Source organism: Salvelinus fontinalis, chromosome 6 (genome assembly GCF_029448725.1).
Source record: "Salvelinus fontinalis isolate EN_2023a chromosome 6, ASM2944872v1, whole genome shotgun sequence".
NCBI lineage: Eukaryota > Metazoa > Chordata > Actinopteri > Salmoniformes > Salmonidae > Salvelinus > Salvelinus fontinalis.
In genome coordinates this window covers 47813929-47839918 of record NC_074670.1, presented here as the reverse complement: position 1 = coordinate 47839918, position 25990 = coordinate 47813929, and the positions used below count along the sequence as shown (strand labels likewise).

The 25990-nt window shown below is 45.3% G+C and overlaps 2 protein-coding genes across 31 annotated transcripts in view; both read left to right on the top strand.

Annotated features, from left to right (window-relative positions):
* The window catches only part of LOC129857957 (protocadherin gamma-C5-like), a 193666-nt gene that overhangs the window by 145884 nt on the left and 21792 nt on the right, over nt 1–25990 (top strand). For 2 of the 30 annotated variants that reach the window (XM_055926724.1, XM_055926723.1), the window contains exon 1: nt 22146–24869. The exons of 25 other annotated variants lie outside the window; for them this stretch is intronic. In XM_055926724.1, coding sequence (XP_055782699.1) covers nt 22410–24869 — 2460 coding nt within the window. In that variant the 5' untranslated portion in view covers nt 22146–22409. Of the gene's footprint in view, nt 1–5308; nt 8033–11730; nt 14495–15565; nt 18235–22145; nt 24870–25990 lie in introns of those variants that run through there. 3 more of the 30 variants (XM_055926727.1, XM_055926728.1, XM_055926726.1) reach the window with 3 other exon arrangements.
* Nucleotides 309–4013, top strand: LOC129857970 (protocadherin gamma-C5-like). Its single transcript, XM_055926764.1, has one exon. It carries the CDS (start codon nt 357–359, stop codon nt 3054–3056), a length of 2700 nt encoding a protein of 899 aa, XP_055782739.1. The 5' UTR covers nt 309–356; the 3' UTR covers nt 3057–4013.

Below are 25990 nucleotides of genomic sequence, written 5' to 3'. Positions count from 1 at the left end.
AGATAGAGTGCTGATAGAGGCAGACTGCTGTGGCTTCAAGGAGTCTGTTCTGTTGGTCTGTTATTGGATGGTAGATATGTGCTCTGTGCACCAATAGTGTGCAGAACTGTACAAAGAGATCTACTCCCTTCCCCCAGCCTCAGCACCGTAACCCTTAGAATACTCGGAGCTGGAGGAGAGAGAGGGACGCGCTCACATTCACGGAGATACACTCGAATCTAAAAACAACATCATTTCTGCTATACAAAATTAATCGAAAATGCTAAATGGAATACACATTCTGGAGATGTATTTTGGTATGAAGCTCTTTTTTATGGACAATATTTCAATCGGAATTGTGTTATAACGGCTCAGGGATGACAAAGACAATTGGATACCGAAACTGGAGATGGCTGGCTCTTTGGTGGCGTCATTTCATTCTCTTGTGGAGTACAATAGACGGACAGACTCGCTACACCATCCCGGAGGAACTGAAACAGGGCTCTGTGGTAGGAAATCTAGCCAAAGATCTGGGTTTGGGACTCTCTGAGATTTTTGACCGTAAGCTGCATGTCGCCTCTGAGGCTGGTAAGCAGTATTTCAATGTGGATGCGGGGAAGGGCGAGCTGGTCGTGAATGAGAGAATAGACAGAGAGACTTTATGCGGACAAAGTGCCAGCTGCGTTTTACCTCTGCAGGTTGTCATTGAAAACCCGTTACAGTTGCACCGTATTGAGGTGGAAATACGCGACATAAATGACAATTCTCCTAGTTTCTTAACAAAAGATCGTGTTCTGAAAATGGCTGAATTGACAGCTGTAGGCGCTCGTTTTCCGTTGGAAAGTGCGGAGGACCCCGACGTGGGAAGCAATTCACTTAAATCCTACATTCTTAGTAAAGACGAATGTTTCAGTGTAAAAGTTAAAGACATTGAAGGAGGACGAAAAATCCCAGAGCTCGTGTTAGAGAAGCCACTGGACAGAGAGAAAAAAGCTGTCCACGAGCTTTTATTGACGGCTCTAGATGGAGGCACTCCGGCTAGGTCTGGAACTTCACAGATCACGGTCACTGTCCTTGATAACAATGACAATAATCCCGTATTTCAGAAAGCTGTATATAAAGTACGGGTTAATGAAAATAGCGAAAAGGGCACTTCCTTGATTAAGCTTGAAGCTACTGACTCAGACGAGGGTGTCAACGGGGAGATAGAATATTCATTCGGCGAGCATACACCAGAGTCGGTGTTATCTGTGTTTGATATTGATGCAGTAACGGGGGAAATGTTTCTAAGAGGGGAATTAGATTATGAGAGTGCGGCTTCTTATCGTATCGACATTACTGCTGTAGACAAAGGCATCCCAGAAATGGAGGGACACTGTCGGGTACAGGTAGAAGTAACAGACGTTAATGACAATGCTCCCGAAATTGTCCTCACCTCCAAACCTAGTCCAGTGCGCGAGGACGCACCGAGTGGCACGGTAGTGGCTTTGATCAGTGCCCGTGACCTAGACTCCGGGAATAACGGTAAAGTAACGTTACAACTTACAAAAGGCCATCCTTTCAGTCTGAAACCGTCATTTTCTGATAATTACGCACTGGTCACCAGTGGTGTTTTAGACAGAGAGAGTTTCTCAGAGTATAATATTGAGATAACAGCCACTGATTCAGGTTCCCCTCCACTGACTACCAAGAAAACTATACCAGTCACTATCATTGATGTCAACGACAACCCCCCTAAATTCAGCCAGTCCTCATATAATGTCTATTTAAAAGAGAATGGACTACCAGGCTCCATGTTGTCATCAGTATCCGCATTTGACCTGGATTTCGGGGGTAATGCCAAGATTTCCTACTCCATCTTAGACTCCAAAGTGCAGGACGTGTCTGTATCCTCCTATGTGTACATTAACTCTGATAACGGCAGCATCTACAGCATGCACTCGTTTGACTATGAGAAACTGAAGGTGTTTCAGATTCTGGTGCAGGCAAAAGACCACGGCTCTCCCTCTCTGAGCAGCAACGCCACTGTCCATGTTTTTATCCTGGACCAGAACGACAACGCCCCCGCTGTTATTTACCCCTCCGCTGCCCTGGGCTCGCTCTCTCACCAGAAGATGCCCCGCTCCGCTAAAGCAGGCCACCTGGTTACTAAGATAACGGCAGTGGACGCAGACTCGGGCCATAACGCCTGGATCTCATATAAACTGGTGGAGGCCACAGACACGTCTCTGTTCAGTGTCAATCTTTACACGGGGGAGGTGAGGACGAAACGCGCTGTGTCTGAGCAGGACGACTCCTCTCAGAGGCTGCTTATAGAGATACAGGACGACGGGGTGCCGGTCCAGTCCGCCACGGTCACATTGGCCATACTGGTAGAGGACGGGCTCCACGAACCCATCTTGGACCTTCGGCAGAAAGCGCCAGAGCCTAGCAATAAAAGCGGGAGAATCGCCCTGTATTTGATCATCTCTCTGGCCTCGGTGTCCGTGCTGTCTCTGGTGACTTTTGTCATCTTAGCAGTCAAGTGCGTTAGAAACAGCAGGAGCAGCGGTAGTTGCTGCATGAGACGGGACGACTTGGACGGCTACAAGAACCCCAACAGAAACCTGCAGATCCAGCTCAACACTGACGGGCCGATTAAGTACGTGGAGGTCCTGGGAGAGGATATGTTGTCTCAGAGTCAGTCCTTCAGGTCATATCTCTCTCCCATGTCAGAGTTCAGTGATTTTACCTTCGTTAAGCCCAGCAGCACCACTGACTTTAAGGAGATGATCAACGTCCTAGACGCGTCTTTACCCGACAGCGCCTGGACCTTTGAGAGCCAGCAGGTGAGAAAGTTGGCCTATAATTTATTGTGGACTGTTCTGTTATGTGGAGGATCAACATACAAGCCTACCGAACATCCTGCTTGGAACACACTGCTTGAATCAACGTCGATTCCACGTAATGTGAACCAACGTGGATTAGACGTTGAATTGTATGTCTGTGCCCAGTGGGATGCGTGTTTTGGGCTTCAACATTCAACGAATGGAAGCTTGTCCTTTTGGCAGTATTTTCATTGGTGCATTATGACATAGGAATATTACTGCAGGTTAATGTTGAGACTCAGTATGTGACATGCTACAGCCTGTAAATAAATAGGCTGGCGATTAACGATATGCAACAGACGTTGAAGTGCAATTTATAATTCAAGCAGTATTTTGTCATATTGAAATAGGGCTGCAAAATTATGGCAATTTTCCCCATTGTCTTCCAAAAAGATCTTGGTTGAATGATTCTCAGATTCCCTGCGTATTCCCTCTTAATTCCGGCAATCTTTTCCCAAAACCAGGGAATTTTGGGAAATGTACTGGAACTTTGCAACCTTAGGTTAAAATGATTTCAGCGTTCAACTAAACGATGCAACGGTGCTTCCATTCAGATTTATAAAAAATGATCGTAACGCTTCATTTTAAGGGGTCCTAATTACAGTGTAGTAACGTGTAATTACACTAACGAGGATTGTAGTGAACTGTAACGTCGCATAACTGGTAGTAGTTGTGGTATGCAATTACAGAGGTGTAACAATGAATGCTTGTTACCGTGCGTGTTACAAATGGGCAGGTTTCCACTAAATTCACCAACTTGGTGTTTCGCTTCTTCTCAGCTGCATACAGTTACAACTGTCACCAAGGTTGTGGTCCCTCGTGGATGCGCTGGGCGTCTGAGAGATTACAGCCTGTGCTCAATGGGCTCTAATTACTTACCCTTGAATGTGCACTGTTCAAACTTTATCTCCCAGTGTTGTTGCTGGCGCTTGCTCCCAAAATAAAGTGCAGCATCTGGGTTAACTTGGTTGAGCAGGTAAAAACAGATCAGTAGGTCAACCTCACTGACTGGGATCTAAAATGGGTGGTCATCCCAGATGTGGAAAAATGCACTATTCCAAAGCATAGTGCACGCATTGTTTGCCTACGTGCAATGTAATTACTAGTTGTTACACTTCATTTTAATGAGCTAAATCTAGTGTATCACGAGGAGAACTTATTTGTAATGAATGTGTACTTATACAGTACATTACCCATTCTGACAACCTGGGCCTCATTTTAAAGCTTCAGGACGTTTCACTTCATTTCCCAATAAGGTACAGAAATGAAGTGAAACGTCCAGAAGCTTGAAAATGAGGGCCAGGTTTTCAGGATGGGTAATGTACTGTAGAAATACACATGAGTTAAAAGTAAGTACCCCTCAATATACACTTCATTTTAACTAGCTGAATCCAGTGTAACAACAAGTAATTGAGTTGCACTTAAGCAAACATTACATGTGCTTTGGAACAGTGTCTTATTCCTCATCTGGGATGACCAAGTTAACCCAGAGGGAACACTTTATTTTGGTGGCAAGTGCTAGAAATAACGTTGTGTGGAGATGTATTTTCAAAATTGCACATTAATGGGTAAGCATGGTAACAAGCAGTCATTGTTACACCTTTGTAATTACACAACGCAATTACTACCAGTTACATGTTGTTATGACACTGACTGTGGGTTGTTACAGTTAACTACAGCGCTTGTTACAGTGTAGTTACACATGTAACTACAATGTAATAGGGAACCCTTAAAATGAAGCGTTACCAAATGATCTTGGAATAATTTTAGCAGTAAACATATTGCCAATACTTGAATGATGTCAAAATATCATGTGAATGATTTTAATCTGTTGGTTGTGATCCACAGTCACAGATACGGTGTAACATATATTATTACTGTATTGGGTGATTTCCGTGATTCTGTTTCTATTTGGCCGTAGGGCTGAGAGTTTCAGCATCATGGACAGCGACACTAGCGCTGAATCAACTGTGTTTCTTGTGGTCGCTACTGCAGACAGATGCTGCGTCCCAAATTGGCACCCTATGCCCTATATAGTGTGCTTCTTTTGACCAGGGCCCATAGGATGGCCTGTACGATTTTCAAATAGATTGCAGCTCATTCAATATTTAATGTATAATAGGGAAAACAGGTGTTTCCTTCCAGTGGGCTCTTTGAGAATAGCAATGTTTTGGATGATGCCTGTGCGTAATGGGAGATTCTATTTCTGATCATTGTTTACACTTTTACGCAGTCCTATCTGGTCCTATCTGTTGGCTATCGGCTGCCATGTCCATACCATATTTCACATTATTATTGTTGTGTAATCGAAAATAGTCATTTTATCATCTCTCTCTCTGTCTCTCTCTCTCTCTCTCTCTCTCTCTCTCTCTCTGTGTGTGTTCTGTGTCACAGTGCCTATAGGCCTGGCTGCTGTGGCTTTAAGAAGTCTGTTCTGTTGGCCCCTCATTGGATGTTACATGCAGACTGTGCACCAATAGTGTGCAGAACTGTACAAAGAGATCTACTCCCTCCCCCCAGCCTCAGCACCGTAACCCTTAGAATACTCAGAGCTGGAGGAGAGAGAGGGACGCGTTCACACAGACGAATATATAAAGTAATTTAAAAACCGTATCCTTTCCGATATCCAAACTTTAGAAAAATGCTAGATGGAATATGCGTTCTGGAGATGCATTTTGATATAAAGCTCTTCGTTCTGGACAGTATTTTTGGAATTGTATTATAACGGATAAGGGATGACAAAGAGAATGGGATACCGAGACTGGAGATGGCTGGCTATTTGGTGGCATAATTTCTTTCTCTTGTGGAGTACAATAGACGGACAGACTCGCTACACCATCTCGGAGGAACTGAAACAGGGCTCTGTGGTAGGAAATCTAGCCAAAGATCTGGGTTTGGGACTCTCTGAGGTTTTTGACCGTAAGCTGCGTGTCGCCTCTGAGGCTGGTAAGCAGTATTTCAATGTGGATGCGGGGAAGGGCGAGCTGGTCGTCAATGAGAGAATAGACAGAGAGACGTTATGCGGACAAAGCGCCAGCTGCGTTTTGCCTCTGCAGGTTGTCATTGAAAACCCGTTACAGTTGCACCGTATTGAGGTGGAAATACGCGACATAAATGACAATTCGCCTAGTTTTCTTACAAAGGAGCTCTCAGTGAAAATAGTCGAATTGACTGTTGCAGGCACACGTTTTCCGTTGGAGAGTGCAGAGGACCCTGACGCGGGCAGTAATTCCCTTAAATCCTATACTATTAGTAAAGATGAGTGTTTTACGTTGAAGGTAAAGGAGCTTGGTAATGGAAAGAAAATACCAGAACTAGTTTTAGAGAAACCCTTAGACCGAGAGAAAAAATCTGTCCATAAACTACTGTTAACAGCGCTAGACGGAGGCAATCCTGTCAGATCCGGGACGGCAGAGATAACTATCACTGTGCTTGACGTAAACGATAATTTTCCAGTATTTGAAAAGTCTGTGTACAAAGTGTCTATCCACGAAAATAGTTCAAAGGGGACACTTATGATTAAACTTAAAGCGACAGATATTGACGAGGGTCAAAACGGGGAGATAAAGTTTTCGTTTGGTGAGCGCACCCCTGCGTCTGTCCTTTCTACATTTAATATGGATCCAGACACAGGGGATCTTTTTTTGAAGGGGGATTTAGATTTCGAAAGAGCGACAACATATGACATTGATATCACGGCGAGAGACAAAGGCACTCCTGAAATGGAAGGACACTGTCGCGTGCAGGTAGAGGTAATAGACGTTAACGACAATTCGCCTGAAATTGTCCTCACTTCCCAACCAAACCCGGTGCGCGAGAACGCGCCCAGTGGCACGGTAGTAGCTTTGGTCAGTGCCCGGGACCTTGACTCCGGTAATAACGGTAAAGTGACGTTACAGCTCCCCCGAGGTTATCCTTTCAGTCTGAAACCGTCCTTTTCTGATAATTACGCACTGGTCACCAGTGGTGTTTTAGACCGAGAGAGCTTCTCAGAGTATAATATTGAGATAACAGCTACTGATTCAGGTTCCCCTCCCCTGACCACCAAGAAAACTATACCAGTCACTATCATTGATGTCAACGACAACCCTCCTAAATTCTCTCAGCCCTTCTATAATGTATATTTAAAAGAGAATGGACTACCAGGCTCAATGCTCTCCTCAGTTTACGCGTCTGACCTGGATTTCGGGGATAATGCCAAGATCTCCTACTCCATCTTAGACTCCAAAGTGCAGGACGTGTCTGTGTCCTCCTATGTGTACATGAACACCGATAACGGTAGTATCTACAGCATGCACTCGTTTGACTATGAGAAACTAAAGGTGTTTCAGATTCTGGTGCAGGCCAAGGACCACGGCTCTCCCTCTCTGAGCAGCAACGCCACTGTCCATGTTTTTATCCTGGACCAGAACGACAACGCCCCCGCTGTTATTTACCCCTCCGCTGCCCTGGGCTCGCTCTCTCACCAGAAGATGCCCCGCTCCGCTAAAGCAGGCCACCTGGTTACTAAGGTAACGGCAGTGGACGCAGACTCGGGCCATAATGCCTGGATCTCATATAAACTGGTGGAGGCCACAGACACGTCTCTGTTCAGTGTCAATCTTTACACGGGGGAGGTGAGGACGAAAAGGGCTGTGTCCGAGCAGGACGACTCCTCTCAGAGGCTGCTTATAGAGATACAGGATGACGGGGAGCCGGTCCAGTCCGCCACGGTCACATTGGCCATACTGGTAGAGGATGGGCTCCACGAACTCATCTCGGACCTCCGGCAGAAAGCGCCAGAGCCTAGCAAGAAAAGCGGGAGAATCACCCTGTATTTGATCATCTCTCTGGCCTCGGTGTCCGTGCTGTCTCTGGTGACTTTTGCCATCTTAGCAGTCAAGTGCGTTAGAAACGGCAGGAGCAGCGGTAGTTGCTGCATGAGACGGGACGACTTGGACGGCTACAAGAACCCCAACAGAAACCTGCAGATCCAGCTCAACACTGACGGGCCGATTAAGTACGTGGAGGTCCTGGGAGAGGATATGTTGTCTCAGAGTCAGTCCTTCAGGTCATATCTCTCTCCCATGTCAGAGTTCAGTGATTTCACCTTCGTTAAGCCCAGCAGCACCACTGATTTTAAGGAGATGATCAACGTCCTAGACGCGTCTTTACCCGACAGCGCCTGGACCTTTGAGAGCCAGCAGGTGAGCACTGTAGTGACGTGTAGTTTAATTGTGACACTTGGCTATTGAAAACAACCTATTTTCTGGTCTGTGATGCTTGTTAATTGGTGACGGATAGGCTATCAGCCATATAATTAGGAATTAGAATACTAGGATGTCTATACTGAAGCCATAGTATTGTAATTTAATCGGATCTCTGTGCTCGCCAACCATGAAAAGTCGAAGTTTGCTTTTCTGGTGGTATTTGGTTCTAGTCTTTCTGATTTATACGAAATGATATCTTGGCAGTAATTGGCTACAAGGTTATAATTGAAAACATGTCGTTATTGTAGTATCATGAGCTCAGCACAGAAGAACAAATGCTCAAATGGTGTGTTTTTTAGACGCATCCAAGTTCGCATGTGTATTATTTAGCAGCTGACATACGGCCACGTTTACATTGGGCCTATTGAGTACATACAACATATCAAATGACTTGTGTGTTGTGCATGATGTTTGCTCTATCAGGGATCCGTTATCTAAAAGGCTCAGGATTTCAGCACCATTATTGTGGACAGCGACACACTCTGGTTGCTAAATCAACTGTGCGGTTTTGTGGAAGCGATTGCAAACAGTTTGAGAGGTAGAGGATAAGTGCTGCTCAGTTAATATTTATATAAACTCTGCATATGTAATGTTCACATAAATATGTTCTGTATATTTGTTTTATCCTGTTTTACATGTTTACTCATTCTTTCGGCCTAACTAAATTCTGTCCTTACTAATGTATTTATTTTACCACCAATATTGACAGTAGGGGAGAGTGGGGTAAATTGAGCCATTTTTAATATTCAGCATCACTCTATAAAAAAAAAAGGGAAATATAGTATTATTTCTAACAACGATACAGTATCTTCATATATTTCAGGATGTTGTGTATCACTGAAAATAATCAGAATTCATGTAAATATTACAGCTTTTACAACATAGCTTGTCCACAAATGTTGGTCTCTTGGCAAAACTTAGTTGTGTAAGTTGAGCAGCTGGACAGGGTATGTTATGGCGCCTATACACATTTCTGTACTGAATGAAATATTACCACTACCACTACCTTTTTAAAACCAAATCCACAGATGATGTAATCGCCATCACACTGCACACTGCCCTATTCCATCCGGACAAGAGGAATACTTATGTAAGAATGCTGTTCATTGACTACAGCTCAGCATTCAACACCATAGTACCCTCCAAGCTTGAGGCCCTGGGTGTCAATCCCGCCCTGTGCTATTGGGTTCTGGACTTCCAGATGGTGAAGCTAGCAAACAACATGGACAAACTGAAATAGTCCATCCACACAGATAGTGTGGTGAAGAAGACGCAACAGCACCTCTTCAACCTCAGGAGGCTGAAGAAATGTGGCTTTTCACCTAAAACCCTCACAAACATTTACAGATGTATAATTGAGAGCATCCTGTCTGGCTGTATCACCGCCTTGTATGGCAGCTGCACCGCCCACAACCGCAGGGCTCTCAGAGGATGGTGAGGTCTGCACAACGCATCACCGGGGGCAAACTACCTGCCCTCCAGGACACCTACAGCACCCGATATCACAGGATGGCCAAAAAGACCATCAAGGACAACAACCACCCGAGCCACTGCCTGTTCACCCCGCTACCATCCAGAAGGAGAGGTCAGTACAGGTGCATCAAAGCTGGGACCGAGAGACTGAAAAATAGCTTCTATCTCAAGGCCATCAGACTGTTAAACAGCCATCACTAACACAGAGAGGCTGCTGCCTACATACAGACTTGAAATCATTGGCCACTCTAACAAATGGATCACTAGTCCCTTTATTAAGGCCACTTTAATAATGATGTTTACATATCTTGCATTACTCATCCCATTTGTATATACTGTATTTTATACCATCTATTGCATCTTGCCTATGCCGCTCGGTCATTGCTCATCCCTATATTTATATGTACATATTCTTATTCCATCCCTTTACTTAGATTTGTGTATTGTGTAGTTGTTGTGGAATTGTTAAATTACTTGTTGATATTGCTGCACTGTCGGAACTAGAAGCACAAGCATTTCACTACACTCGCAATAACATCTGCTAACCATGTGTATGTGACCAACAAAATGTGATTTGGTTTGATATATTTTATTCCCAACACACAATTCAATATAATCACAATAGCTTTTTTTGTCTTTTGATAATTTTAAGCTTATTTTAACGCAGACGCATCACCTAATAAACACAATGTACTTGAAAAATTGTTTTTAGCGTAGGCCAGGGGCCTCGTTTGTAAAAATGTTCTTAGATTTATACTTGAACTTAGTCGTAAGATCGTTTCCGACGGTGTGCTTGCGTTCGATTCATAAAAGATACTGAGCATAAAAGAAAACTTGCTCACGCAGGTTCTAAGAAGCCCATTTGTAACTTATGCACCTGTGATCTATAAATCTCAAAGGAACTTAAAATTGACGGCACCTGAACGCGCCTTAAATCAGCGATGTCCCCTAATACCACAATTGAGGATTTAGTCAGGAATAGCCATGGATCATAATACGCAAAAAAAGTCATTCCGGTCTCTGAAAACTCTCTCCCTTCTAAAAGTACGGTTTTCAATGTCTTCCAATAACACATAACAGCCATGGTTACTTTTGTCCAATTTGACACATTTTTTAATAGAACACCACATCCTGTTATTAATTCAAAACACCTTGCGCCTGGCAATTCATTCCTCACACCTTTAGTTCATAATTCCTAACAAATTGTTCATAAAGCTAATGCAAAGTTCACCACAGGCTTGGAGGCATATGCGTCCCAAACTGCAATCCCCCTACATAACCAGCAGGAAAATCACTTACGCCAAGTCGAGACTTTACATAGAGATAAGATAATTTCCACGTCAAGGAAAGGTTTTATAAATAACTACTTATACGTGGTTTTCTGCGCCAGTCATACTTAAGATCAAAATTGATCGTAAGTCCGTTTTATAAATGAGGCCCCAGGCCCTGTTGTTACCTCGTACCCCAGCAACAATGCTGTGCGTTATCCCTCAACTTACCCCAAGGCAAACATTTTGGACTATATTAGCCCACACAGCTACTGTAAAAGGATGCCCTTTCATATTAAGTTTAGGACCTCATGTTGAAGCTTATAGAGACCCAACTGATGTACAGAAAATCCGTTGTTTGGACATAAAATGCTTACCACTTTTTCAATGTGGTTTCTTCCTTCTCAGACTCCATGAAATGATGACCTTTTCTTAAGCATTTGGTCCAATTATGCATTTTGTGTATGGTTCCCTAGAAACAAAGGCAGCTCAACGTACCCCACTCTCCCCTGTGCTATATTGTATATTATAAACTGGGTGGTTCGAGCCCTCAATGCTGATTGGCTGACAGCAATGGTATATCCGACCATAGACCATGGGTATGACGAAACATGTATTTTTACTGCTCTAGTTACGTTGGTAAGCTGTTTATAATAGCAATAAGGCTCCTCGGGGGGTTGTGATATATGGCCAATATACCACGGCTAAGACCTGTGTCCAGGTACTCTGCGTTGCGTCGTACGTAAGAACTATTCTTAGCCATGGTATATTGGCCATATACCACACCAACTCGGGCCTTATTGTTTAAATGAAAAATACAGTCACTTTATCCACTCCCTCTCTCTATGCCAGTTAAAGTGCTTAGGCAGAGCCTGGCTGCTGTGGCTTTAAGAAGTATATTCTGGAGGCCCCTCATTGGATGCTAGAGCTGCACGCGGTGCACCAATAGTGCGCAGAACTGTACAAAGAGATCTACTCCCTCCCCCCAGCCTCATTACCGTAACCCTTAGAATACTCAGAGCTGCAGGAGAGAGAGGGATGCGCTCACACACACGGAGACACAATATCATCTAAAACACTTTAACGTTAACGTGATACAACATTTATAGAAACATGCTAAATGGAATATGCGTTCTGGAGATGCATTTTGATATGAACGTCTTCGTTCTGGACAGAATTTTTGGAATTGTGTTATAACGGATCAGTGATGACAAAGAGAATGGGATATCGAGACTGGAGATGGCTGGCTCTTTGGTGGCATCATTTCTTTCTCTTGTGGAGTACAATAGACGGACAGACTCGCTACACCATCTCGGAGGAACTGAAACAGGGCTCTGTGGTAGGAAATCTAGCCAAAGATCTGGGTTTGGGACAATCTGAGTTTTTTGACCGTAAACTACGTGTCGCCTCTGAGGCTGGTAAGCAGTATTTCAGCGTGGATTCGGGGAAGGGCGAACTGATCGTGAATGAGAGAATAGACAGAGAGACTTTATGCGGACAAAGCGCCAGCTGCGTTTTACCTCTGCAGGTTGTCATTGAGAACCCGTTACAACTGTATCGTGTTGAGGTTGAAATACAAGATATAAATGATAATTCTCCAAGTTTCCCTTCCAAACAACACCCGTTAGAGATAGCTGAATCAACTGTGGCAGGTGTACGCTTTCCCTTGGAAAGCGCACAAGACCCAGATGTGGGGAGTAATTCTCTAAAGTCATACATTCTTAGTAAAGATGAATGTTTTACTTTAAAGGTAAAAGAACTCTCTGGCGGCAGAAAGGTACCAGAACTAGTGTTGACTAGAGCTCTGGACCGAGAGAAAAAAACTGTCCATCAACTATTGTTGACAGTTGTAGACGGGGGCAACCCAGTGAGATCCGGAACCTCGCAAATAACTATTACAGTTCTCGATGTAAATGATAATGTGCCCGTTTTTGAAAATGCAGTGTATAAAGTTTCTGTAAGTGAAAAAAGCGCAGAGGGCACTTTCATAGTTAATCCTAGAGCAACAGACGCCGATGGCGGACAGAATGGACAGATTGAATATTCGTTCGGTGTCCATACGCCAGACTCGGTGCTATCTGTGTTTGAGATTGATTTTCTAACAGGAAAAATCATTTTAAAAGGGCAATTAGATTATGAGAGCGCTGCAAATTATGAAATTGACATCAGTGCGAAAGACAAAGGTAGCCCAAGAATGGAGGGGCATTGTAGTGTGCAGGTAGATGTAGCAGATGTAAATGACAACTCTCCCGAAATAATTTTAACCTCCAAACCAAGTCCTCTGCGTGAGGATGCACCGAGTGGCACGGTAGTAGCTTTGATCAGTGCCCGGGACCTAGACTCCGGTAATAACGGTAAAGTGACGTTACAGCTCCCGAGAGGTTATCCTTTCAGTCTGAAACCGTCCTTTTCTAATAATTACGCACTGGTCACAAGTGGTGTTTTAGACAGAGAGAGTTTCTCAGAGTATAATATTGAGATAACAGCCACTGATTCAGGTTCCCCTCCCCTGACTACCAAGAAAACTATAACAGTCAGTATCATTGATGTCAACGACAACCCCCCTAAATTCAGCCAGTCCTCATATAATGTCTATTTAAAAGAGAATGGACTACCAGGCTCCATGTTATCATCAGTATCCGCATTTGATCTGGATTTCGGGGGTAATGCCAAAATCTCCTACTCCATCTTAGACTCCAACGTGCAGGACGTTTCTGTGTCCTCCTATGTGTACATGAACACCGATAACGGTAGTATCTACAGCATGCACTCGTTTGACTATGAGAAACTAAAGGTGTTTCAGATTCTGGTGCAGGCAAAGGACCATGGCTCTCCCTCTCTGAGCAGCAACGCCACTGTTGATGTTTTTATCCTGGATGAGAACGACAACGCCCCCGCTGTTATTTACCCCTCCGCTGCCCTGGGCTCGCTCTCTCACCAGAAGATGCCCCGCTCCGCTAAAGCAGGCTACCTGGTTACTAAGGTAACGGCCGTGGACGCAGACTCGGGCCATAACGCCTGGATCTCATATAAACTGGTGGAGGCCACAGACACGTCTCTGTTCAGTGTTAATCTTTACACGGGGGAGGTGAGGACGAAACGCGCTGTGTCCGAGCAGGACGACTCCTCTCAAAGGCTGCTTATAGAGATACAGGACGACGGGGTGCCAGTCCAGTCCGCCACAGTCACATTGGCCATACTGGTAGAGGACGGGCTCCACGAACCCATCTTGGACCTTCGGCAGAAAGCGCCAGAGCCTAGCAAGAAAAGCGGGAGAATCGCCCTGTATTTGATCATCTCTCTGGCCTCGGTGTCCGTGCTGTCTCTGGTGACTTTTGCCATCTTAGCAGTCAAGTGCGTTAGAAACAGCAGGAGCAGCGGTAGTTGCTGCATGAGACGGGACGACTTGGACGGCTACAAGAACCCCAACAGAAACCTGCAGATCCAGCTCAACACTGACGGGCCGATTAAGTACGTGGAGGTCCTGGGAGAGGATATGTTGTCTCAGAGTCAGTCCTTCAGGTCATATCTCTCTCCCATGTCAGAGTTCAGTGATTTTACCTTCGTTAAACCCAGCAGCACCACTGACTTTAAGGAGATGATCAACGTCCTAGACGCGTCTTTACCCGACAGCGCCTGGACCTTTGAGAGCCAACAGGTGAGCGGTAAACTGCATTGTGACGAATTGGATTGTTGGATGTAGACCGTTTTATGACGTTTGATATTAACACACAAACAACATGCGTGTGTTTTTGTGTTTCAACATTCCACACCTCTAAACCTTGTTCTTTTGGCAGTGTTTTCATTTACTGAAGATGTTAATATTATGGTAGCTTATCCTTTAGACTATGTCTGATACAAAAGGATGTAAATAAATAATGGATAGTTTTACCATTGAAGTCGCAGTGAAACGTTGAATTCAAACGGTACTTTTTCCGGTTCTAATATTTTCCCGATTGAACCGAATGCTGCAATGTTTCTTCCCTTCAGATTGATCAAAATTCTATAATATTCTAAATATTGAATTCATTATTCTACCCTGTTGATTGTAACCATTAGAGAGCTATTGTGTAATCTATATTGTTACTGTAGTTGCTGTGTAGCGTCATTCTGTGTCTTTCTGACTGGCTAGTGGACGCGTATGGGTTTCAGCACCATGGACAGTGACCCGGCTGAACGAACTGTGTGGTTTTTGTGTGTAAGAGGGCAGACAGAAATTCTTATACAATTGCTGTAAAATATATATATTTTCAGATTGACTGAAGCTTGACTGAGCTTGACTTGATTGACTGAAGCTCAATCGATATTTTATGCAAACTATAATCGTCAAAAATGTGTTTCCTTCCACAGACTCTTCTAGAATGGCAGTATTTTGGATGATATCTGTGCGCAATGGGAGACTATATTTTTGAACATGTCTTACACTTTTCCCTATTTTTATCTACAGGCTATGGGCTGCCCATAATACATTTCAAACGAGCCAATATTAACAGGGTGTTTTCCAATATAAAATCAGTCTTTTTAGCCGCTCTCTGTGTTGTGGTGCATCAGATAGACCTCTACGCTTAGTCTGGCTGCTGTGGCTTTAAGAGAAATATTCTGTTAGCCCCTTATTGGATGCTAGAGACACACGCTGTGCACCAATAGCATACAGAAATGTACAAGGAGATCTACTCCCACTGCCTTCTACCCCCCCCCCCCCCCCCCCCCCCCCCCCCCCCCAGCCTCAGCACCTAACACTTACAATACTCAGAGCTGCAAGAGAGAGAGAGAGTGATGCGCTCACATACACGGAGATAGAATAAAATCTCAACACAACATTATTTTTGTTATACAAAATGTATGGAAACATGCTAACTGGAATATACACACTGGGGATGTCTTTTGATATGAAGCTCTTCGTTCTGGACAGTATTTCAATGGGAATTGTGTTATAACGGATCAGGGATGACAAAGAGAATGGGATACCGAGACTGGAGATGGCTGGCTCTTTGGTGGCATCATTTCTTTCTCTTGTGGAGTACAATAGACGGGCAGACTCGCTACACCATCTCGGAGGAACTGAAACAGGGCTCTGTGGTAGGAAATCTAGCCAAAGATCTGGGTTTGGGACTCTCTGAGGTTTTTGACCGTAAGCTACGTGTCGCCTCTGAGGCTGGTAAGCAGTATTTCAATGTGGATGCGGGGAAGGGCGAGCTGGTCGTGAATGAGAGAATAGACAGAGAGACTTTATGCGGACAAAGCGCCAGCTGCGTTTTACCTCTGCAGGTTGTCATTGAGAACCCGTTACAGTTGCACCGTATTGAGGTGGAAATACGCGACATAAATGACAATTCACCTAGTTTCTTAACAAAGGAGCTCACATTGAAAATAGCAGAATCGACAGTTGCGGGCATGCGTTTTCCTCTGGAGAGCGCAGAGGACCCAGACGTTGGAAGCAATTCGCTCAAGTCCTATACTATTAGTAAAGATGACTGTTTCAGTTTAAAAGTAAACGAGCTTCGTAATGGAAGAAAACTCCCTGAACTGGTCATAGAAAGAGCACTTGATAGAGAGAAAAAATCTGTCCATCAGCTGCTGTTAACAGCGTTAGACGGAGGGAATCCCGTCAGATCCGGGACTTCACAGATAACTATCATAGTGCTTGATAACAATGACAACGTTCCCCTATTTGAAAACAATGTATATAAAGTGTCCATTAACGAAAATAGTCCAAAGGGTACCTTCATGGTTAAACTTAAAGCGACGGATAACGACGAAGGACAAAATGGTGAGGTAAAATATACATTTGGTGAGCGTACACCCGAGTCCGTGCTTTCCACATTTGATATTGATCCAGTTACGGGGGAAATGTTTTTGAAAGGTGAATTAGATTCTGAAAGCGCTGCAAATTATGAAATTGATGTAGTTGCTAAAGATGAAGGTATTCCGGAGATGGAAGGACACTGTAGCGTGCAGGTGGAAGTAATAGACTTAAACGACAACCCTCCAGAAATTGTCCTCACCTCCAAACCGAGCCCGGTGCGCGAGGACGCTCCTAGAGGCACGGTAGTGGCTTTGATCGGTGCCCGGGACCGAGACTCCGGGAATAACGGTAAAGTAACGTTACAACTTCCAAAAGGCCATCCTTTCAGTCTGAAACCGTCCTTTTCTAATAATTACGCACTGGTCACAAGCGGTGTTTTAGACCGAGAGAGTTTCTCAGAGTATAATATTGAGATAACAGCCACTGATTCAGGCTCCCCTCCACTGACTACCAAGAAAACTATACCGGTCAGCATCATTGATGTCAACGACAACCCCCCTAAATTCACTCAGCCTTCCTACAATGTATTTTTAAAAGAGAATGGACCACCAGGCTCCATGTTATCATCAGTATCTGCATCTGACCTGGATTTCGGGGATAATGCCAAGATTTCCTACTCCATCCTAGAGTCCAAAGTGCAGGACGTCTCTCTATCCTCCTATGTGTACATTAACTCTGACAACGGCAGCATCTATAGTACGCACTCCTTTGACTATGAGAAACTAAAGGTGTTTCAGATTCTGGTGCAGGCAAAAGACCACGGCTCTCCCTCTCTGAGCAGCAACGCCACTGTCCATGTTTTTATCCTGGACCAGAACGACAACGCCCCCGCTGTTATTTACCCCTCCGCTGCCCTGGGCTCGCTCTCTCACCATTTGATGCCCCGCTCCGCTAAAGCAGGCTACCTGGTTACTAAGGTAACGGCCGTGGACGCAGACTCGGGCCATAACGCCTGGATCTCATATAAACTGGTGGAGGCCACAGACACGTCTCTGTTCAGTGTCAATCTTTACACGGGGGAGGTGAGGACTAAACGCGCTGTGTCCGAGCAGGACGACTCCTCTCAGAGGCTGTTTATAGAGATACAGGATGACGGGGAGCCGGTCCAGTCTGCCACAGTCACATTGGCCATACTGGTAGAGGACGGGCTCCATGAACCCATCTCGGATCTCCGGCAGAAAGCGCCAGAGCCTAGCAAGAAAAGCGGGAGAATCGCCCTGTATTTGATCATCTCTCTGGCCTCGGTGTCCGTGCTGTCTCTGGTGACTTTTGTCATCTTAGCAGTCAAGTGCGTTAGAAACAGCAGGAGCAGCGGTAGTTGCTGCATGAGACGGGACGACTTGGACGGCTACAAGAACCCCAACAGAAACCTGCAGATCCAGCTCAACACTGACGGGCCGATTAAGTACGTGGAGGTCCTGGGAGAGGATATGTTGTCTCAGAGTCAGTCCTTCAGGTCATATCTCTCTCCCATGTCAGAGTTCAGTGATTTCACCTTCGTTAAGCCCAGCAGCACCACTGATTTTAAGGAGATGATCAACGTCCTAGACGCGTCTTTACCCGACAGCGCCTGGACCTTTGAGAGCCAACAGGTGAGCGGTGAGCTGTACCATTGTAATGATTATGATTCCTGACTCTAGTGCCTTTAATATGACGTCCTATCATGCGGATTCAGAGTTTAGTTTTCCTATATGCTATGATGTCATAATCAGTGAGTGGAGACCAACCAACCTCGAGACGTTTAAAATGTCAGGGTGCAGCTTATGTACAAAATAAACGCTCTGTAGCCTATACCGCCTTGGAAATAATTGATGAGGCAGCAGGACGAGGCAGAGCATATCAAACACAAGGCTACAAGCTATAAATACACTGAACAAAAATCTAATCGCAACATGCAACAATTTCAAAGATTTTACTGAGGTACAGTTCATATAAAGAAATCAGTCAATTGAAATAAATGAATTAAGCCCTAATCTATGGATTTCAGATGACTGGGAATACAGATATGCATCTGTTGGTCACAGATACCTTTAAAAAAAAAGGCGTGGATCAGAAAACCAGTCAGTAATCTGGGGTGACCACCATTTGCCCCATCCAGCGTGACACATCTTCACATGGAGTTGATCAGGCTGTTGATTGTGGTCTGTGGAGTGTTGTCCCACTCCTCTTTAATGTCTTTGTGAAGTTTCTGGATATTGGTGGGAACTGGAACACGCTGTCGAACATGTCAATCCAGAGCATCCCAAACATGCTCAATGGGTGACATATCTGGTGAGTATGCAGGCCATGGAAGAACTGGGACATTTTCAGCTACTAGGAAATGTGTACAGATCCTTGCGACATGGGGCCGTGCATTATCATGCTGAAACACGAGGTGATGGCGTCGGATGAATGGCACGACATTGAGCCTTACACTCTAAAAAATAAACCGTTTTTGGAGAATCCCATAGGGGTTCTTCAAATTTAAACTGTGGGGTTCTTTGAATAACCCCTTTTAATGGTTCCTCAAAGAATCTTTTGAATAACCTTTTGGGGTAAATGTTTTAACTACTACTATTATTATTATTATGATACGCATAACGATAACAACAATATCCCAATATTTTAGTTGTCAGTGTTCATTATGATTTTAGTGGCAAAGCAGAATTAAAACATCCAAATATGAGGTAAACTCCCAACAGAGCCCCAAGTACAATGGTTATATGCTCTGGCGTGTTGATGTTAATGTGTTGATGTTCTCCGTATCCATCGGCAGAACGATTTTTCCAGTGAATGGTGATCGAACAGGTTTCCTGTTATATTCATCAGTGTAGGGAGGGTCAAGTCTGTGAATCCCCAAAATAGTAATTATACAGATGACTAACAAAACATACACACGACAGTATTCTTACACATACCTTGTCCATAATGTAGAAGCCTATGGGCTATTCATTGAAGAGGTAAGGGAGTCGGGTTTTAAGTGGGCTCTGCATAACATACCAATACCAATTGACATACCTTTGTATGCCTCCTTGTTGGTATACCTGTATACACAAAAGTGAGCCGTTCAGTCACCTGCACCCAATGCAGCTAGTCTTCAACATATACTTAAAGCCTACATAGTCTTACCTCTTTGTTGATTGATATCCAATGAATTGTGTCCACTTTCTGTTTTAGAAAGATTTGCACAAATATTAAAAGATAGATGGTATCATCATAAACCAATATTGATTGATATCACACAAGGGACAAAACTTACCTTTAATTGAGGGGATCTTTACATTTGTTAGTTAATTGCCTGCACCCGCTGTCCTTTCAAATTCAAATCCAAATGTTTGTTGGGCAGTTAGGTTCCCGCAAGAATCGCCACCAACTAAGGAGGTTCCTCGATGAACCCCACCTCCTATGGTGTTCTTGGAAGAACCTTTTGGGGGCTATTTTCAGTGCCAAGAACTGAAAATAGGTTATTCAAAGAACTTTGAGGATCTTAGAAGAACCCTTGTTGAATCCTTCATTTGTAGAGTATAGGATCTTGTCACAGTGCATTCAAATTGCCGTCAATAAGAATACAATTGTGTTGATTGTCAATAGCTTATGCCTGCCCATTCCATAACTCCACCGGCACCATGGGGCACTCTGTTCACAACGTTGACATCAGCAAACTGCTCACCCATACAACACCATACTATCTGCCAGTTGAACACGGGATTTATTCCGTGAAGAGCACACATCTCCAGCCTGCCAGTGGCCATCGGAGGTGAGCATTTACACACTGAAGTCGGTTACGACGCCGAACTGCAGTCTGGTTAAGACCCTGGTGAGAATGACAGTATGCAGATGAGCTTCCCTGAGACGGTTTCTGACAGTTTGTGCAGAAGTTCTTCAGTTGTGCAAACCCACAGTTTCATCAGCAGTCAGGGTGGCTGGTCTCAGGTGATTACGCAGGTGAAGAAGCCGGATGTGGAGGTCCTGGGCTGGAAATGGTTACACGTGGTCTGAGTTTGTGAGACCGGTTGGACGTACTGCCAAATTCTCTAAAACAACATTGGAGGTGGATTATGGTAGAGAAATGAACATTCAATTCTCTGGCAACATCTCTGGTGGACATTCCTGCAGTCAGCATGCCAATTGCTCACTCCCTCAAAACTTCAGATATTTGTTGCATGGGGCCGGAGAAATTCATGTTCATCACTCCCCACATTAGTTCATCAGATGTACCAAAAAATATTTTTTTTCTGCAAAAAACAAATCAATTCTATTTAACTACCAACATGTTTCCTTGTTTGACCTGTGTTTATAATGTATCCAATTACGGTTTGTGTTGTCACTTTGTAACGAGAACGTTTGGCATGTCTAGGCAAATATTGCGTCATGATTGCAAGGTGTCCCGATATATTTTCCAACTGTCCAGATATCTTTTCCAACTGTCCCGCTGTCTGGTTATAAATGTCCATTCTAGAATGCCCTTCTAGCCAATCAGAAATGAGTATTCAATGATGCTGCGGGATTAGATATAATGTTGGCCTAATATTAGCACTAAAACATTCTTACCGGTATCTACATTCACCTTCATGTTGTAGCCTATGAGAATGGATGGTATCTGGATCTGCAGGTTAATAAATGTTTGTAAAGTAGTCCAGAAAAATGATTAATTGTTCACACTTATCAACAGCTCATCATTTTGTTTTAGGCCTATGGTTTTATGTGAAATATATTTGGCTATTCATAACAGTAATTACATGGAGGTTTATCAAAATATGGAATTGACATCAGTCAAATGATTACTTCATTAGCTTACCAGTGAACAATGCGGATTTCTTTAGGCCTATATCATAGCTTTATACTTTCTCATTCAAGTATTTTGTCAATAAGCCTACAGTAGAAATTGCACTGGATCAAACGTGATAAGCTCATGTGTCATTCATTATCTGTTTTAGTAGGCCTAATAAATACAAAGAGATGTAAGTAGGCCAAAGGTTGTTATGCTGGTTATCAACGGCATTGCTGTCTCCTTGCTAAGACCAATCGGTGCTTTACATCATGGCACACGGTTCAAGCGTTATCAACACCACTGGAAAGTAAATCATTTGATAACCATGCCGCCTTGCGGCTAAGTCCATCATTGCAATTTGACCATGAGTCCATCAGTTACTTTGCGTAACTTTGCTTATATTCAATGTAATTAGTTCTGTTCGTTGACAAAACATAGCAACAAGTTCATACTTAGTCTTGTGGTTTATACCTACCCTTGTTCGTGCCGGTCTGTGCATTAAGCGCTTGGAAATGGCATAATTAGTTTTTGGTTTTTTTATGATATTATTTTATGCGTTCCATGGCCTCGTCGTCGTGAATTCGGAGTTATTTTTGCTCTGAAGGTAATGTCTTTAGCGTGTAACATGTCTCTAACTTGATGGTAAATTCAAAATGAGTGCCTCTTAAGTTTTCACTCACTCAATGCTTTGTGAGAGAGTTCTGTGTGGGGAGCGAGTCACGGCTTCTCGGCCAATAGGATACGGCTCTTTGTGTCTGTGTCCCCGCCCCAGAGAGGAGCAGAGCAGAGGAGACGAGTGTGGAGAGTTTTAGCCGATTCTTCATGGAGTTTTACTTTTCCTATTTTTTATTTGCCGTATAGAATTAGGGCGTCATGATAACTTCTAAACTTCCCACCGCACTTTTTCTTAAACGGAAGTGTTTACCGACAGCCCGGTAGCGTCGTTTTCCCGAGACTATAGATGAGTTACGGTAAAATATTAACTTTGAACATTTTCCATCCCCCGGACCCCTCATAATGGAATCCAGACAGAGGAAAGGCTACGGAGGGTGGCCAGTGCTGAGGCTCTGGTTTTCTCTGGCGTGCTTTACGGGCGCGACCGCGCAGCTCAGCTACTCTATTTTGGAGGAGCTTAGACCCGGGGCGGTGGTCGGGAATATCGCTAAGGATTTGGGCTTCACGGTTCAGAGGATAATTCAGCGAAAATTGCGGGTGATCTCGGAATCTAACGCGCAGTACTTCGAGGTAAACCATGCGACTGGGGATTTGGTTATTAGACAGACAATTGACAGGGAACACATGTGCGAATTAAGTTCAACATGTTCACTACATCTTGAGATTGTACTTGAGAACCCTTTAGCAATACACCGGGTTCTTGTGGATATTGTGGATGCGAATGACAATGCGCCGCAGTTTTCCACTAAGAATATTTCCTTGGAGATATCAGAGGCGGCCGCGCCGGGCACTCGGTTCCGACTGGAGAGTGCGCACGACCCAGATGTGGGTATCAACTCTCTGCGCACTTATCACCTTGCACCCAATGACTGCTTTGTTTTGAATGTGGAAACGAAAAGTGACGGGAGTAAGTTCCCGGAATTAGTTTTAGAGAAGGCTTTGGATAGGGAGACGCAGGCCTCGTTTCGCCTGTTGCTCACCGCGGTAGACGGGGGAAAGCCCGAGAAGTCTGGGTCCACTCTTTTACTCATAAAAATTCTGGATGTCAATGACAATGCGCCCGTCTTTGAAGAGCCGGTGAAAAAAGTGAGCATTTTGGAGAATGTTGAACCGGGCACTTTAGTAACGAAACTGAACGCGACCGATGCGGATTACGGTCAGAATGGGCAGATCTCCTTCCTGTTTAGTAAATACACGCAGGACCGGGTGCTCAAGCTATTCAGCGTGGATTCTAAAACCGGGGAGATCCGTGTAAATGGCCAGGTGGACTATGAGACAGCGAATGAATATCACATCACCGTGCAGGCCAGGGATGGGGGAACCCCCGCCATGGAGGGTTCCTGTAACATCATAGTTGACGTCACTGATGTGAATGACAATTCTCCAGAGGTAACGTTGACGTCACTGACCAGTCCCATCAGAGAGGACGCAGCTCCTGGTACAGTCATCGCCCTCATCAGTGCAAGGGACCTGGACTCTGGTAAGAATGGGGAGGTGACATTAAAGGTCCAGTCCGGCCTGCCCTTCAAACTCAACTCTGCCTTTGGTGAGCACTACAATCTCGTCACGGATGGCAACCTGGACCGAGAGACCATGGCGGAGTACACTGTGGTCATCATGGCGACCGACGCGGGCTCCCCTCCCCTGTCGTCACGGACGACCTTCGTGGTCAAGCTCTCAGATGTGAACGACAACGCTCCTTCATTCTCCCAGCCCTCCTACTCAGTGGACGTCCCCGAGAACAACGATCTCAGCATCCCCATCACCATGGTGACGGCCTCTGACCCGGACACAGGGGACAACGCCCGCGTCTCCTTCTCCATCCTGCCCAGCATGGTTCAGGGCTCCTCCATTTCCTCCTATGTCTACATCAACCCAGAGACTGGACATATCTACAGCATGCGTTCCCTAGACCACGAGACCCTTAATGCCTTCCGTATCGAGGTGCAGGCCCGAGACGCCGGGGCGCCACCCCGGACCGCCAACGTCACCGTGCATGTGTTCGTAGTGGATCTTAACGACAACGCGCCCCTCATCGTATATCCCCCCTTCCCCCAGGACACGGGGCTGCTGCTGAGTGTACCCCAGTCGGCTGGGCCGGGTCATCTCATTAATAAACTAGTAGGGGTGGACTCTGATAGTGGACATAACGCTTGGCTGTTCTACTCCATCGCCCCAGGGCCACACGCTGGTCTCTTCCGCATCACCCCCCACACTGGGGAGCTCCGCACCGCCCGCAAACTAGCCGAGGAGGAGGGCGGCTCCGCCTATGACATCATCGTGGTCGTCCAGGACAACGGCGAGCCCACTCTCTCCACCACTGTGGCCATCACAGTAACCGTGGAGGAGAAGGGCACCAGCGACGCCGCCACGGACAACCGGAAGACGTCTGTGATGCGTCCCACCGGCATGCCTGACATCACCCTGTACCTCATCATCTCGCTGGCCTGTGTCTCGGCCGTGTTCTTCCTCACCTTCCTCATCCTCATGGTGCGATGCCTCCGCCACCGCAGCGACCTCGGAGGGACAGGCTGCTGCTACAGCCGCCACCGGCCCAGCCGGGCCCACCATCAGAGGCCCAGCAAGGACCTCCACCTGCAGCTCAACACAGACGGACCCATCCGTTACATGGAGGTGGTGGGAGGGGCTCAGGACCCCCCAGGAACACGGACCTACAGACCCTGCTACTCCACCATCTCCAGCCGAAGTGACTTTGTGTTTGTCAAGACGCCCGTGATGAGTCACAACAACACCCTCAGCATGACACTCAACAGGAAGCACCTAATGAACTCAGCCATTGAGGTGAGGGCGCTGGGGGGAGGAGGCAGGATACTGGCCAATGGAGTATTGTGAAAATCACTTGACCAATGACATAGGTCTGTAAGTACTAGGTTATAAGCATTGGCATTGAAGGTTTTATCCAAAGATCCTGGTCTTTGTTGACTTAGCTTACCCAATTGAGCCTGCTGACCTAGACTGACTAAGTCACGTAGCAATGCAGTATTTATCCTAAAGCCTCGTGTTGTTGACCCTCAACCCTCTCTTTATGATGTGTGTGGTATAGTAGATAGCTCATACAACTGTGTCGCCCTGCCAGCCAGTGAGGGGAGGCAATGAAGGAGAGAAGAATTGCTTTAATATTTCATAGGGGATGCAGTCTCCCTCGCTCTCTCTGACTTCCAATTACTAAACAGGATCAGCAGGGAAGCAATGTTCTGCAAGAGAATGAGAGAGAGAGAGGGAATGGATGGATAGGAGTGCAGAGAGGGGTAGAGGGGAAGAGGGGATGGGGTGGTTTTGACAGATGGAGAGGAGGAGAGTAACGACAGATGAAAATAGATACCAGAGCTTAGAGTAATAGCATAGTGAGATAGGAAGTGGAGGGGAACCGGACGACAGAGAGAGAGGAAGAGAGAGGGGGGTGGAAAAGAGAGAGGGGGTGTGAGGAAGGGGGAGGATGGAACAGAGGGAAGGAAAGAGAGAAAAGGGGGAATGAGTTAAAGAGTAAAGCAGTGTCTGAAAAAAAAGAAGGAATTCCAGGGGTCAGCGCGCGACCTCTCACTTCCTGTTGTCCTCTGAACCTTGCGTGGTTCCATGCCATGTCTGAGTCACATGGCCAACCGTGACCTCACCCTGTGTGGCTGTCTGTGTGCCTGTGGCAGCAGCTCTAGTCAAACATTCCCAAACCTCATTCCCAGGGCACTTGTTAGGAAATACCATTTCACTCTGTGTTCCGGGGTGTGGATGGAAAGTTATGTTCTGACTGTCCACATGCAGTACATGCAGAGGACCTCTCCCTGTTCACTGACTAACTGTGTATATCTTGATTTCCAAGATGGCTGCCAGTGCTCTAGTTTTGATGATTCATGTAGAGAGACTCAGTGGCCTCCTTCTCCTTTTTCATTTGTTTAATCCCTTTTTCA

Coding starts and splice junctions, on each gene's coding strand:
- LOC129857970 (XM_055926764.1), top strand. CDS start 357: ATGACAAAGACAATTGGATACCGAAACTGGAGATGGCTGGCTCTTTGG.